At 39.8% G+C, this 15503-nt stretch overlaps 1 protein-coding gene across 8 annotated transcripts in view; it reads right to left on the bottom strand.

The window, feature by feature from the left end:
* NCOR2 (nuclear receptor corepressor 2) overlaps positions 1 to 15503 on the bottom strand; it is a 3277114-nt gene that overhangs the window by 397783 nt on the left and 2863828 nt on the right. For all 8 annotated transcript variants that reach the window (XM_044068530.1, XM_044068534.1, XM_044068533.1 and 5 more), the window contains one exon: positions 2180 to 2546. In XM_044068530.1, the coding sequence (XP_043924465.1) occupies positions 2180 to 2546 (367 nt within the window). The remainder of the gene's footprint in view (positions 1 to 2179; positions 2547 to 15503) is intronic.

Below are 15503 nucleotides of genomic sequence, written 5' to 3'. Positions count from 1 at the left end.
AGCAGATATCCGTTTGCTCATGACTCCTATAGTGAACACACACACAAACATCTACTTTTATAGTGAGTGACCTACACAACTTTACTTTCTCACTTCCAGCCCTGACTAACCAAAAACATGCAAGACTGAAAGAAAAAACATTTAATTCTTAAGTACAAGAAATAATATCCCACATACTTGGGCACAATATTGCAGATTCTCTGCCTTATACATGAGTTCCAAAGCACTGCATGCAAAACAACTGTAACACAATTAATGTTCAGTCATAGGTTCATAGCTATATACTAGGTTAACAACCACTGGTGCCTTTAGAAACCTAGCCATGCAATCCAGATGTATGTCATCAGTTATTGTGCCTCGGAGATTATTTTAAGGGGTGTATGTTAGAGCATAATTTAATGGCTGCCTTTATCCATCAGAGACACAGATGTCAGACCAGGGGTGAAAAAATAAATCCCTCTCTTCCAAGTGCAGGAGGAGTGGAAGCTACAGGCCCTGATGACATCTGAATTCATGACCTCTGATTTACATGACCAGTACTCTAACCCCTGTGCTACACAGCCAGGGTCATACAGTAAGCCAGCATGTGCCATCTGTCAGCAAAGTTAGGATTTATCCACTTTTTTTCTCATCAGAGACTTTAATATGGGAGCTGGAACACAGACCACAGAGCAATAATAAAACTATTTATATTCTGCTCAAAGTTTCACACTTCTTTCCTCTCTCTACTGAGTGACCAGTTAGCCAACCAGTCAGGTGAGTCATTTATTACTAAGCAAATTCTAAAACTGAAGGACCAGCTCTCTATTAGGGCAGCACAGTGGCACAGCAGGTAGTGTTGCTGGCTTATGTAAGAGGATCTGCAGTTCAATTCCCAGCCGGGGTGCCTTTTGTGTGGAGTCTGCATGCCCTCTCTGTACTCACAAGGGTTTTCTCAAGGTGCTCCGTTTTTCGTCCAAGTTCCAAAGACATGCAGTTGGTGTACTGGACACTCTAAACTGGCCATAGGTGTGAGTGTGCATATGTATGTGTCATATAGAAGAAAAGACATGGCACGGCTAGCCACCCTGCTGTGTGAACATTGGCTCTAGATAACTGTCACTGCAGAAGTGATATCCCAACTCCATGTGCAAAAATGGGAAAAAAAGGAATTGTGGGTGGATAGATGGATGCATGGACCTAGACATTAAGAATCACTCAGAAGGCATGAATGGAATACCACCACTGTACTTAAACTTTATACCCACTGACCTTGATAAAGCAAAAATGTGACACTGGCATTATTCTTATATACACGAACCATTCAATAAAAACCGCTGATTCGGTGACTAGCATGAGGAAGAAGAAGCCCAGAGGTGAAGATTACTGCACGAGTCCTTCCCAAAGATAGTACTATCCCAATTTTCTCCTTAAAGCTTTGTAAGTGTAGTGATGCTTTTTAGCATGTATTCTCCAGTGGTGACATCAACCAGAAAATCAGAGAAATATCAAAAGATCAGTAATTATTAGTCCAAAATTATGACTTCTACTAGAAGTACACTGATGCTAGCCAACATGGCCAAGGGAGAGAAGGACACGTCTGTCTCTGGAATGTTAAGTCTTTCTTTTTCCCCCTCCCAGTCTTTCTATGACTTAACCCATGCTAGGAAGCCATGATGACAGTGATACAAATGAACAACCAGTCTCTCCACCTGTCTGCAAGGCACCTATAAATTCTGGTTACCCTACTATCAGAGGTGGCAGCTGAAAAATGAGCATAATCATCATCACAGGATCATGGATTCATAGGCAGTTACGGGCCATGCAGACCAGGAGACCAATGAGGAGCCTGGCCCAAATTCCCAATTGACCCAGAACACTAACTGGTTAAATGACTTCCTCATGGCACTCACATGCAGGCAAATGAATTATGATGGAATTAAACTCTAGACACCAGGAAGCAACTCATTAACAGTTCCTAGCCTTACTCTTCTGCAATAACTTCTTCAGGTTAATACAAATAATTGAGGTCTGCAACATGCTTGTTCTCCAAAGACACCATATTTCAGAAAAGAAAAGCTGGTACTGCAATGTTGAGTAGCATTAGACCAACATCACAAAAATAGCAAAGCATTTTTACCCCAACATAGAAAAGCATCTGAGTAACAGACATTAAAATGACAGCTGCATTTCACTGTACCTTCATGCTGCCTCGGTGTACTTTCCCTTGTAGATGCAGGAGAACTTTTATGCAAAGATCCGCTGAAGCCTGCTGCCCTGCGTGCTGCTTGGTGATCCTCATAAGAGAGCGGACTGTGATGAGACTTTCCTGGTTCAGGCACAATTATAGGAGCTCCTCGTGTAATGGACCCTGTTGGGCAGACTACAGGACTGTGTCGATTCTTCAAATTCTCATCAAAGCGAGCACGTTCCAACGTTCGAGGATCCTGCATGACATCCATGGGATGCACTGGGTGGAAAGCTCTGCAAGGACTGTTAATGATAGACCTGACATCGTGCTTTTTACAACTCGGAGATGAACTGCCATCATACTTAAGTGGTGTGCCCTGCATTAAAAAAAAAAAAAAAATCAAACATTGCACATGTATCTTTTTATTACACAAAAGTAAATAACTGCTTCATGGTGAAAGCATGACAAAAAATATTAAACCATTCAAAGATGCAAAGGGAAAACAAACTGCAGCTAAAATACTGAAAGTTAGTCAGGAACCCCCACCCCAACTCACTGCATTCCACTCAAAGGTCCCAGCCAGTTACCCTCCAACCCAACCCACTGCATTCCACTCAGAGGTCTCAGCCAGTTCAAGGGTATTTTATATGACCAAATTCACCAAGTCTTTCTTACACAATCTTGACACACCCCACGTTTACAATGTCAACCTTTGAGCAGCCTTCCAAAAGATTCTACATAATAAAATGGTTGTACACGACCTAGTTTCACATCAACATCATAAAAAACAGTTAAATCTCCCTCATACCATGCAAACAATGTGCTCTTAAAATCCCTGTAGGAAAGGTAAAAAATTTGGAATGAGCTGGCTCATTACTGCAAACAGGGACACAAATCATAAAGGGCAGCGGTAGACTCTAAAAGTTAATGTTCCTCTATTCTGCTGCTGTGTCTTGACAAGGCCTGTTGCAACACTCACTTTGTATACCTGCCTTTAAAGCAAGCAAACAAACAGCATGTAAAGGCCAATGGTACACTCCCATAACATACACTGTCTCATGAACTGCAACACTGCATTAGATTCTTTGAAACATGTGTGTTTGTATGACAGACAGCAGATGAAATTTGCAGGGGGAAATTGTTACTTCTACATCATTAAATGACTCAGCTGCTAAAAATACCGACATACAGCTTTCTTCATCTCTTGAAGCATGTAGTTGCTTAAAATGATTTCCCACCATGGAATGTCAGATGCTTTTCAAGTACATCTGGTAAAGTTTCACCTTTCCTTTACAAACAACCCCTTAAACTTCTAAATGAACAAAGATTCAGTCCAGTTCCATTAAAGTGGCTTACCATGGCTCGTACTTTTCCCTAGCAGCTGAAGCCATCCTTCGGATTCAAGACAATGCAGCCCTAACTCTTTATGTTCCTTCCATGTTATTGTTGTTATTTGTAAATCAGAGTACCCTAGAAGCCTGACAAACTATGCTCATATCAAACAATTATATTAACGGCAACTTGAAACACATCTGCCCTTCTTTTCTTCCAGAGGTACTCATCGCTACAGTAGCCTTAAAAAGAAACAGCTATGCAGCAGTACAACAAATGGACTTCAGTGTAAGTCATCGTATGCACTGCTTTCCTAGCAGTGAAAGCACCTCCTCTCTGTGTTAGCGATGTTTATCTCATGTTGATGCCTTTCTCTCTTTACTTGGCACATGGGGAATATAAAAACAGCTTTACTCCACGCCAGATGTAAGGATAGTGATTAAGGGACAGTTGGAGACTTGACTGTACAGCTCTGAAAGTTTTCCTTGAATATCTAACATTATGGTAAGTATCTAATATAAAGTAGCTGTCTGACTGCAGATAACTGGCAATAACAGTAGGTGTTCAAACGGAAGTATCACTGATGAGAAAACATTTCTTGTGCGTGTGAATTAGGAATGGAGGTCAATCTATTGACAGCCATTTCCTCCACTGCTGACAGACTGAAAAAAATTACACCAAAACACCTTCTGGCAAATCACAAGCCCCCCCCCCCCCCCAAAAATATATATATATATATATATATATATATATATATATATATATATACACACACATACACACCTACTCTGTGGTTGTACAACAAATGAGAAAAGGGAAAAGTCCACGGTCACTAAAAGGTGCTTGAGCATAATTTCATCAATCTTTCTGTAGTTGAAGAAACGGCTGCTAACAGATTGACTTACACTTATGAATTAGACATCCATTACTTCATACTGATTTTCAGAGCATTCAGACATCCTTAGTGCAGACCTGCCTTCACCCAGGATGTCAATATGATTTTTGGCTAGCAGGGATAACAGCCTAGAGCACTTACAGTTCTTTTCAGGTTAAAGAAGGTCACCAACAAGTGTGACTCAGTAAAGTGCAGACTAAACACCTGTTATCTACTTTGGCACACCAAGCCATAAATATGGGGATTGCATGGGTTACTCCAGCCGTTTACAATGGAAACCAATTGAGTAGCACTGGCAGCAGGCTCTGTGGGATAAGAGTACTACCTGACCCAAAGAATGGACAGGACAAGGTCTCTTTCCTTTTGGAACTATCACCATGTTAGAAAGAAAATGAGTAATGGGGAGACATTTAAAATGGACAGCTGAACTCCTGCTGCTACAAGTAATGACAGACATCCTGTAACATGCCCTTTCTATCAGCCATCCCTGGCCTGAAGAGGCCAAAATAAGAAGGACTTCTGCTCACATGCCTAATGCTAAGTTGAGTGGGCTGACATAACTGGAAAATGACCTTTATAAGGCTCACTGTTGTCATATTCCTTATCCATAGTAGTTAACAACCCTGCAAGGTGGAGAGGTCACAGCATACCTTATAGGATTGCAGTGGCAAAGCCTGGCCTGTACCTCATGCCTAATCTGTTGTGCTTGGAGAAGGTGTGAAAAACAGTTTGTAGTACATGCAGAGGGTGTGCAGAGAGATCCAAAAGGGCTGTCTCTCAGATATTCTCCACATAAATAACTAAAAAACAAGCAGGTGACCTCATCAGAGCATGAGTTTCCAGTACAAAGTCAAAGTTTAAACACTAGTGCCAACCAATCACAATGTAAAAAAAAATATACAATCAAAAAACAAGTAAAAAGCAAAATTAGTTAATATTCATTGTGAAATACATCCAAATCTATGTCAAACCCAGAGCTGTTGGACATGTTCCACTTAAAGAAATCCCAATCCATCCGAGCTACATGCTCTAGGGACCTAAACCTTGTCACCATCGTAAACAGAACATGCTGGAGAGATAGATTCCTGTCCCAGAGACTTCCTATACTCTGGAACAAACTACCTATCTATACCAAACAAAGCTCCTCATTAGCACTCTTCAAGAAAAATCTTGATGATTGGATGGGAGATAGGAAATTCACCCCAGGGACCACCTCTAGGACTCTGCTCGACAGGGGCACTGGAAAATAATTTTCTTGGGTGGTGAAAGCCAGGGTACCTTTTTGGCTAGGCTTATATAGGCCCTAGGGCCAATAGCCTAGTATCTACCTATGAACCTATGAAATAAATTCATGTTTTTTACATTTTAGTAGATCTCAATCTCAAAACACTATTTAAAGATATATACCCATTTAAACCTGGTTTTGTGGTTGTATTTGCCAAATTAGTTCACAATATTCCAATAAAACTTTCAAACCACCACCCCTAGGATCAACTGCCACCTTATCAATTACACCAAATTTAAACTTAGTAGTAGGAATACCAGGACAATTTTTGGTGCCTTTGTATAGTGCATTGTTTTCCTTTTTCATAGAAATGCAGCGTAAATGTTCATAAATTCTCTTTTTTAGTGGGCACTCATAGGTTCATAGGTGTTTACTAGGCTAACTACCACAAGGGCCTTTTTAAGCCTAGCCATGCATCCCAAATCTCTCACAAGTTCTGATTCCCTTGATAAGTGTAAGCATGTGCCTGGGAGATGAACCATTTTCAGGTTACTTCTGTCCATTAGAGACATAGGTGCCAAACCAGGGATGAATTTCTGGTTTCCCATCCAAATGTCCAAGTTGCATTTGAACTGGGTTAGGGAGGAACTCTGCTTCACATGGATGGGGAGCCTGTTCCATAGATGGGGTAGTCTCTGGGATATGTACCTATCTTTCCAGCAGGTCTTATTTATATCACAGGCAAGGTTTAAAACTTTAGACGGATAAGTCTGGTGCTGTTTGTTTTGTGGCTATGCAGGAGGTTCATCAGAGTGGGTTCTGACAACACCCTGTATGTCAGGCATAGATCTCCACTCAAAAGCCTGTAAGAGACAGAATACAGGGATAGGGCCTTGAGGCGGCCTGCATAGGACATATTACTTACACCCTGATTTATTTTAGTAAGGAACCTCTGTGGACGTTCCAATTGTTGGATATGCCTGGCTAGGTAAATACCAAAGGGGGCATTGTACTCAATGACAAGTCTGATGAATGCTGAATACAGTGCAACAATGACTTCCTTGGACTTAAATGCCATACCTTTGTTTATAAGTTGCGCAACACAGAACTATTTCCACACCACTGTAGACACGTGATGATCAAAGGCTAGATTACTATCTGTGTGTGTCTCTATGTTTTCCCAATGTAAAAGTTCTCACAATCTTGACACACACTAACATAAACTACTCTTGTAGTGGAATTGTTAGCAGATATGGCCACCACCAACCTACTCCTTTCATAGATAACAGAAAGTATCAACAACCATCACTAACCTACAGTAATTACAAAATCCACACTTCCAAGTACCAGCTCTCTTCATACTTCCTACTTGATTGTTATGATCAAAAGTCCACTCAAAATTGTACTTCAAGTTGAAGCCTCTTAGGAACAAAGGTGGGCCATTCACCTACACTATTCAACAAATCCAAATCCTGACTTACAATGCTCTGGTTTCTACAAATATTCTTAATCAAAAATGAATTATTATTACATTTGAGCACCATCAAGGTGTTATATCTATTAGTTGATGAGAATGCAGTTAACGAAGTGCATCTGTTTGCTTCAGTAAATAGACCAGTGCCTAATATAGGGGCAAATCTAGAAGGTCTACCTAAAATAACATCCAACTTACTTTTTTTATTAATTGATCAGAATACTGTCTTTGTCTCAAAATCCTGCAAAGAATTCCAATTCCTTTTCAAAAAGTCTACTGTTGGAAATCATCCTAGGTATTGTTATCATATGCCTCCTTACCAGGCTGTGTTTGAGTTTACTAGGATGGCAGCTGTGTTAGCGTAGTTATGAATTCAAGAAGGTGGGTTTCTAGTAAATATTAGACCAGAAAACAATTATTAGATTCAACAATTGTAACATCTAAGTAGTTCATCTGCTTAGTAGAAAAAGTATAAGTTGTTGTGTCTTTCGGCTTTTCCTGGTTAGGGGTCACCACAGCGGAACTCCGGTCCACGCATGATTGGCAGTAGATTTTTATGTGCTGAGTTGCCAGCCCTGATGCACAACCTTCAATGAAGGTACGCCCATTCACGCATGTCTCCAGACAGAAGACGCTCTAGCTGAGAATCAAACGGGACAACGTCTTACTGTGAGGCGACAGCGCTACCGCAGCACCACCACCGCAGTAAACTTTAAAAATTCAGCATTATTCTTCACATATTAAAAAACTCCTCAATGTTCTCCTTAGTCTCTAACCAACAATGCAGATGTCCACAATCTGAAATAACTATTCCAACATTCTGAATGGTTACAACTGAGAATAACTTCTGTGCCCCACCTCCACATTACCACATTGGTAAAAATGGGGGCATAGCCACACCTTTCAGTTTTTTAAAATATTCCCCTTCAAAGCAGAAAAAGTTATTGTTCAGTACCATCTCCGTCAAGTCTACTATCAAATTAATTTTACTCTGGTCTACAAACTCACGCTGTAAAAGGCACTCCCTAAACCATTTGAGTCCAACCTTATGTGGGATACTTGCGAAAAGGAGTAAAACATCAATAGTTATAAACTAAGATCTGGTGCCACATGTCACCAGTATTTCTCAGGAAGATCCATGAATCTTTTAATATGTGAGGACAGAGAACTAAAAAGGGTTTCATTTTTTGTCCAAATATAGTGTGATAGAATGAGTTTTTGATCCACGAGCTGAAACACTTGGTTGGGGGGGGGGGGGGGAGTTGTTGATGTCCTTGTATACCTTTATTAAGCCAAAAATTGAGGGAACTCTAGGTTTCGCCATATACATGAAATTATATTCCTCTACAGACAAAGTACCCTGCATTACGACATCATACAAAAAAAAATCTATTTTTCTATATGCTATATGTATCTCTTTCAAGGAAACCACACCAAACTTCATGATGCCGTGTAATAAGTGTAACATTTTACCTGAATATAAGACATTGTCCATAACCACTGTACCCCATCTTTTGTCCGGCTTCATAATTCTCAGTAAACTTTCCTGGGAGAGGTTATTCAACAGACACATATCACCTCTCTTTAAATTAAAGTACCTTTTTGGCGGGATGGTCAAACACTTTCTACATCTCATTCTCACATGACTTCTGGGCATAAACATTTTTAAAGAGAGCTGCCGTAGGTGGGGGGCACTGCACTAGTGTGTATGCTTTCACTTGTTTCTTCAATGGTTTTCGAAGCTATCGGTTTATCTGGCATAAAGGAAACAAAGAGTTGACCAGACCTTCTGAAATCTCTGGCTCATTATCTATAGAGTACCTCAGCCTTCAGCTGCCTGCATGTTCTCTAAAATTCAGTATCCTCTCCCTTCTGGTTAGGGGTAAAAAAGAAATTGGAAAAAGGATTGTTTGATTCAAAACAAGATGATATTCTGACATGACAGAGGAATTAATTCTAAGGCTTACTCTGCCCTTATAAAAGACTGTTACTTTAGTCTTACAATTTTGAAATCTGCCTAGCAGATGTAAAGGTCACCAAAAAATTTTTTTCAAGGATAAAAAAATTTTAAACACCAGGGTGATAAGGTTCAAAGTGGGCCAAGGCCAATTTTCTACCTTAAGGGTAAAGACCCACAATCTTCCCACAGAACAAGTTGGTTTAAGGTTACCTGCTTTAAAGGGGAACCTAAGAGCTACAAAGTTAAAGTTCAAATGTATAACTCAAGTTAAAAGCTATAACCTTCAGCCAAAGTGGAAAATGGATAATCATAAAACAGGGGATAGTTCAAGTATGCTTAGAACTAAGACAGGTGTGTGAATGCTGAAAGGAGATTTTACCAACAGGGATAGCTGCAAGTAGGAGTACAGAAAAAAGATAAGAGGGGCTGGGATTTACAAGACAAAGTTAGCAAAGGATCCAAGATATTGGGAGCAAATAACTCAGCAGGAAAGAGCATTAAAGTGGGAAGAGACTAAGCAGCAGTTTGGACTGTTGGTTAGAAACTACCTTTCCCATTAGGGCTGGAGAGCAACGTTTTAACAAAGAGAAAAGTATAGAGAGCCAAAACTATATGTAATAGAGAACTTCTAATGCTTGCTTCAAAAACATCAACTGTATGTAATAGAGAACTTCTAACACTTGCTTCAAGAACATCAACTGTATGTAATAGAGAACTTCTAACGCTTGCTTCAAAAACATCAACTGTATATAATAGAGAACTTCTAACGCTTGCTTCAAGAACATCAACTGTATGTAATAGAGAACTTCTAATGCTTGCTTCAAGAACATCAACTGTATGTAATAGAGAACTTCTAACGCTTGCTTCAAAAACATCAACTGTATATAATAGAGAACTTCTAACGCTTGCTTCAAGAACATCAACTGTATGTAATAGAGAACTTCTAATGCTTGCTTCAAGAACATCAACTGTATGTAATAGAGAACTTCTAACGCTTGCTTCAAAAACATCAACTGTATATAATAGAGAACTTCTAACGCTTGCTTCAAGAACATCAACTGTATGTAATAGAGAACTTCTAATGCTTGCTTCAAGAACATCAACTGTATGTAATAGAGAACTTCTAACGCTTGCTTCAAGAACATCAACTGTATGTAATAGAGAACTTCTAAGGCTTGCCTCAAGAACATCAACTGTATGTAATAGAGAACTTTTAACGCTTACTTCAAGAACATCAACTACATGTAATAGAGAACTTCTAACACTTGCTTCAAGAACATCAGCTGTACATAATAGAGAACTTCTAACGCTTGCTTCAAGAACATCAACTGTATGTAATAGAGAACTTCTAATGCTTGCTTCAAGAACATCAACTGTATGTAACAGAGAACTTCTAACGCTTGCTTCAAGAACATCAACTGTATGTAATAGAGAACTTCTAATGCTTGCTTCAAGAACATCAAGAATAACACAAAAGAAATTACCTTGGATGAAGCTTAAAAAGTTACTGCATAAAATGTAAGAATTTTAATTGAAGTAGATTAATGTTATGGGCATTGTACATACTTTTGTTATTTATAGCTATATTATCTATACTTGTATTAAGTTCTAATTGTATAAATGGTATAGAAAATTTTACGTTTTTTTGTGAAAATCAATAAAAATAAAGTTATAAAAAAAAAAAAGAAAGAAAGGGATAGAGAAGTACTCTGGTATAGTTTTTAGTAGAGTCTGGAGCAGAAGCTGCTGTTTAAAAAAGATAATTAGAAGGGCATATAAACATTGCAAGCTAGTGTTGATGGAGAAGTACAGAGAATGTCAGAAGGAGCTGCATTGTGTCTTTGTGGATTCAGAGAAAGCATATGACAGGGTGCCTAGAGAGGAGTTGTGAAACTGTATGAGGAAGTCGGGAGTGTCAGAGAAGTATGTAAGAGTGGTACAGGATATGTATGAGGGTAGTGTGACAGCGGTGAGGTCTGCGGTGGGAGTGACTGATGCATTTAAGGTGGAGGTGGGATTATATCAAGGATCAGCTCTGAGCCCTTTCTTATTTGCAATGGTGATGGACAGGTTGACAGACGAGATCAGACAGGAGTCCCCGTGGACTATGATGTTTGCAAATGACATTGTGATCTGTAGTGAGAGTAGGGAACAGGTGGAGGAGACCCTGGAGAGGTGGAGATATGCTCTGGAGAGAAGAGGAATGAAGGTCAGCAGGACTAAGACAGAATATATGTGTGTGAATGACAGGGAGGATAGAGGAATGGTGAGGATGCAGGGAGTAGAGGTGGCAAAGGTGGATGAGTTTAAGTACTTTGGATCAACAGTTCAGAGTAATTGTGAGTGTGGAATAGAAGTGAAGAAGAGAGTACAGGCAGGATGGAGTGGTTGGAGAAGAGTGTCAGGAGTGATTTGTGACAGATGAGTACCAGTAAGAGTGAAAGGGAAGGTCTACAAGAGGGTAGTGAGACCAGCTATGTTATATGGGTTGGAGACAGTGGCATTGACAAAAAGGCAGGCGTTAGAGCTGGATGTGGCAGAGTTAAAGATGTTAAGATTTGCACTGGGTGTGACGAGGGTGGACAGGATTAGGAATAAGTATATTAGAGGGTCAGCCCACGTTGGAAGGTTTGGAGACAAAGCCAGAGAGGCAAGATTACACTGGTTTGGACACGTGCTGAGGAGGGATGCAGAGTATATTGGGAAAAAGATGCTAAGGATGAAGCTGCCAGGTAACAGGAAAAGAGGGAGGCCTAAGATAAGGTTTATGGATGTGGTGAGAGAGGACATGCAGGTGGTTGGTGTAACAGAGCAAGATGCAGAGGACAGGAAGAAATGGAAACAGTTGATCTGCTGTGGCGACCCCTAACTGGAGGGGAAATGAGAATAGAAAGGTAAATTATAAACAGGAAAATGGGAACATATTTTAGGGCTCTCAAGTATCCAACAAATTCCTGAATGCTTAGCATTTTGCATGGAATGTTTACATAAGGTATCTGTACCCCAAGCTGACTTCATAGTATTCTTCTTCAGGTAGACATCAAATGATGGGGAAGTGATGGAGAATAAATAAGAAACTAGAAAATGGGAATGTGTTTTTGGGAAATGAAATGACTTGGCACATTTAAAAAAAATCCTATATAGTTCTTTGACAAAAATGTTGGGAGAACAAAATATTAGTAACTAAAAAAATATTCTTTTGAACTAGGATATAAGGGGTCTATCTTAATTCATCGAAGTTTCAATTCAGCAAACCTTTCTTCATCGAACCCTAACCTACGAACGTTCATTTCAGCGAACGTTCTCACTTACAAAAAATTTAAACAGGGAAACTAAGCACTTGGCCAAAACAACATCAGAACAGACACCACACTGTATAAAACCCACCAAAGTGGGGGGCTTCACACCCATGCCCCCAAACTATTTATACCCACTCTGACATCGCACTATAGTGGGGGAAAGGGCAAATTTGTGATGCTGGCCAACTGCTTCCTTTCCCTATGCAAATTCTTCACGAATATGAACATTTGTTGAAATGAACATTCGATGGTTAAGGTTCAATGAAGAAAGGTTCGCTGAACTGAACTTTCAGTGAATTAATATAGACCTGGATATAGGATCTGAACTGCCACGACATACTAATTTTAATGCTTCAGGCAGCAAAAACAAATTACCAGAAAATGGAAAGCAAACTCTAAACCAAATGAAATGGAAGTTCTGAATACTATAAAGGAGATTAGAAAAGGAAATAAGTACATTTTACAAAAATTAATAGAATTTAGAGAAAAATACCTTCAGAATAATGCTCATAAACAGAAGGAGGAGGAGTGAGGTTTATGGGAAGAAAGGGATTGCTCAATTTATGTAATGTTAGTGCATGAAAATTGTTAAAAAGAAGGTTTACTATCATTTGATTGAACTGTACCTGATTGAAAATCAATTGTTTGAAATACTTTGGCTGAAAACCCATGCAACTAAGGGAAATGACTGAAAATCCAATTGTCTGAAACCAATTTCATGACAGAAAAGTGTAAAAGTGTGGGTAATATGTGATGGTGCCATTTCTGAGGATATGATTTGCTAGGGAAGTGAGTTTAGAAGATTGTGAGTGGATTGGCAGTGCACATTCCAGATTCATAGATGTTTGTGTTTGTAAAGATCCTGGTGGTCACAAGCCTAGTAAAAACCTATAAACTTCTGTTGAACAGCTCTGTCACATACTGCGCAGCCTCTTCCAAGGCAGTGGACCTAACATCCACTCTCTTCTGATTCGAACAGTAAAGAATGTGCTTCCACTTATCTTTGTACACCTTTCAGGTTGTAGACTTCTACAATGAATTTAACAGGTTCCCTACTGAGATTTCAGCACTCGAAATGTCGAGTGAACAAGCCCCCCAAAAAAAAGAATGAAAACACAGGAGAAGAGCGAATCTCTTCTCCTTTAAACTTCTTTTTACAGGGGGAAAGCTCCCTCCTGCATCCCCCATGTCAGGGGCAAACCCCCCACACCCCTAGAACTTGTTTATGCCAACTCTGAGCTCATCATACCTTAGAGAAAAGGTAATATTCCAAGAATGGCATCTCGGACTTAATATATGTAAGTCTGTTCTTTTGGCCATTAAGTCTCCATATTTCGGGATTCACTCTATCAGGTCCTGACATTTCAAATGGTTACCATTTAATATCTCAATTACCTATGGCATAAAGCACAGGTTAACTGCTGTGTTCAAAATGGGAGAAACCTTGCCAACAGCATGAAAGAGTGATGTCTGGGTGGGATCTGCTCAATAGGTAGGTTACCATCCTCTTGAAGGTCAGAAACCTAAGAAACCCTCCAGAATGTGTAGGGTCAAAAGGGGAACTACACCTGTCTAGATCAGAAAAGCCGCACTAGAATGATAGCATCAGTTTGCACTTCAGTCTTTTTGGCATTTTGGATGGTTTTCATTACCAGGAGTACCAACGGAAGTGCAGAGAACACGTCAGGGCAAGATTTCACCTGAGTATCCCTGAGCTTCTGTTCCAGTGTTGTGATAAGGGAGAAGAAATGGTGACACTTTGCATTTGATGGTGAGGTAAAAGGTTTATGTCCAGCTAGCCCCATCTGCAGAATATCACGCTGGCTACCCTCTGGTACAGCATGAGAAGAAGAAGGCTCAGGTTCTGAATGTTATGACCACCAGGAAAAGGCTGTTGGCAATAGCTCACTTGATAATTTTCATGTCCTCCAGCAGAGGTGGAAGGAGTAGGTACCCTTTGCTTGTTGATGTGCCAGCCACTTTCATGTTGTCTTTCTGGATGGCTAGTATGCCCTGATGGAGGATGCCTTGGAAGGCTTGCAAAGTGAGAAATGTTCAGAGCTACAACATGTTGACATGCAAATGAGATACTAATATTCCTGAGGGGACCACGAGCCTTCTGCCATTTTAACTCCCACCCAAGGGCAGATGTATCTGCTGTACTCATTTTTTAAAGACATTGCTCTTCTTTTGAACTTATGTAATATTTACAGATGAAAACAATGCAATGTTTTCAGTCTCTATTCTTTTGCGACATTTGTAAATCCAGCAAAGTGTTCACATTTAACCTTACCGCTCTGAACCCCTTGACAAAAGACAATTACAAATGAAACTCTAAGAACTGTGCATCAAAGGTATATCTATTCGTACAGTTAAGTGTAGATGTCATCACTTTCTAACTTAGACAGCAACAATTAATATAACTATGGTTTTAGAGCATAAGCAAACAGTAACACTCTGTTTACGCTTACTGACTGGACATTTGCCAAAATGACAAATGGACTATGTATGAATAGAAAATGCAATCAAGTATCCACTGATTTCAAAGTAGTGACGAGAAATAAAGACAGACATGAATAATGCTGCCTTTATACATTCTGTACTGTCACCAAAAGCAGTACCACAAGAAAAGTGTTACCTTCCAAGCGGGACCTTCAAATGGTCTCACAAAGACATCTAATGGCGAATAACAATGCTGAGTTAATGCCTAGCTACTACATTGCTGCAGAGTCCTATGCAATTAAGATTGAGTGACATCCTCTACCATGAGGCAAGCCAACATTACCTGAGCCAGGAAGTGTACCCAGGCAAGCAATGCATGCCTAAAGCCTACAGTAAAATTCAGCAGTAGTGTTCCAGATTGCCACCTTTCATACTTCTGTCTACTTCCAGCGGCCAGAACCTATACATGAACCATAACACTGTCAGTGTGCATGTGGTATGGTAACCACTATTTTCTTCATGAGGATCACAAGTCCACATCAGTGTAGAGCAACCGTGGCCTTGCCCTCTGAAAGTGTAATCTTAAAAAAATATCTAAAATCAGCTAAAGTAAATATACTCTTACATCTGAGTAGGGATAAAATCTTATAACTCCTATTTATTGTTTGTCAAAACTGTTCTGAAATAAACATTTTCTGTGCTGAAT

This window comes from Protopterus annectens, chromosome 4.part0 (genome assembly GCF_019279795.1).
Source record: "Protopterus annectens isolate FY-2018-M chromosome 4.part0, PAN1.0, whole genome shotgun sequence".
Classification (NCBI taxonomy): domain Eukaryota; kingdom Metazoa; phylum Chordata; order Ceratodontiformes; family Protopteridae; genus Protopterus; species Protopterus annectens.
The sequence above is the reverse complement of the archived record's forward strand: the minus strand, read 5'-3'. Positions and strand labels throughout refer to the sequence as shown.